General features: G+C 43.5%; 1 protein-coding gene across 1 annotated transcript in view; it reads right to left on the bottom strand.

The window, feature by feature from the left end:
* tmem51a (transmembrane protein 51a) overlaps positions 1–1,251 on the bottom strand; it is a 7,925-nt gene that overhangs the window by 3,342 nt on the left and 3,332 nt on the right. The window contains exon 2 of the mRNA XM_014017889.1: positions 30–524. Within this exon, the coding sequence (XP_013873343.1) occupies positions 30–475 (446 nt within the window). The 5' untranslated portion in view covers positions 476–524. The remainder of the gene's footprint in view (positions 1–29; positions 525–1,251) is intronic.

Below are 1,251 nucleotides of genomic sequence, written 5' to 3'. Positions count from 1 at the left end.
AGATTTAAGTCAATGATGACAAGACTCACGTTTCTCTCTCGCTCTGTTCCCTTGCTGCTGCTTCTCTCTGGTTCTGGGTCTCCCGGATTCTCAGCTGCTCCCGCTGCTTGTTCCTCATTCCCAAACACAAGGACAGCAACAGCATGGCCACGCCAGAGCCCGCCAACACGAACGCCACAGAAGATGCTTTATTTTTCCTGGTATCAATGGCGTTGTTTCCCCCTGAACTGCTGCTGTTAGTCGAAGATCCATCTGTAGGCACCACGCTCCACACGATCATCACAACACCGAGAGCGATAAGACCAACTCCCAGGGCACACAATGCATACTGGGAACCTGAGTTTCCATTGTTTTCGCTGTTGGTCCTGCGGTGGTTGTTGATGCCATTGCTGTTGTTGTTGCTGTTGTTGTTGCCGTTATTATTAATCACTTCACTCCCCGGTGAGCATGGYGGTCCATCTACACTAGAACGCATCTTGCCAACCTCAAAGTCTCAGTCAGACCCAATCCAGTGAGGTTAAAAGCTGTAAGAAAAAGGCAAAATGTGAATCCTCTAAGATTTACCAGTCAGCCCTGATCTACCTGACTCAAGCTGAAGGGACTAAATTTCCCCTCTTACACCTGTGTGCAGCACATGAAGTATGACGAATGTCTCCAGTCAGAGTTCACCTGTTCTGAACACACGGCTGCTGTTTAAAGGGTTGTACTACGAGTCCAAGCCCAGTTTTCCAAGGAAATTGACAGCACATATAATTCACTGAAGTGAAATAAATGTGAGGCTTCCAGAAGTAGGTGTGCTGCCTGGTAAAAAATTTACAGCAGCCGTGCCTTTCAAAGTCACCTACCTTGCCGGGAGCAACTAAGGTCAATAAAAAAGGGTGGATTACTGTGACCACAGTAAATCAAGAAACATTACATAATCCTGGACTCTACAGATTTACTGTGCTGTTATCGTCTTTTAAATTAAATTTATGGACCATTTGGTGTTTATCACCAATGAGAAATTACTGAAAATTATTGTTCAGAGCAAAATGATTCCTTGAAATGCAATGAAAATGACATATGGGCATACAGCGGGTAAAATAAGTATTGAACACGTCACCATTTTTCTCAGTAAATATATTGCTAGAGGTGCTAATGACACGAAATTTTCACCAGATATCGGTAACAACCCAAGTGATCCATACATACAAAGAAATCAAACCATAAATGTCCAGAAATGAAGTTATTTGTAATAATGTGGAATGGCAC

This window comes from Austrofundulus limnaeus, unplaced genomic scaffold (genome assembly GCF_001266775.1).
Source record: "Austrofundulus limnaeus strain Quisiro unplaced genomic scaffold, Austrofundulus_limnaeus-1.0 Scaffold178, whole genome shotgun sequence".
Lineage (NCBI taxonomy): Eukaryota > Metazoa > Chordata > Actinopteri > Cyprinodontiformes > Rivulidae > Austrofundulus > Austrofundulus limnaeus.
Note: the sequence above shows the minus strand (reverse complement) of the source record. Positions and strands in the feature narration are given on the sequence as shown.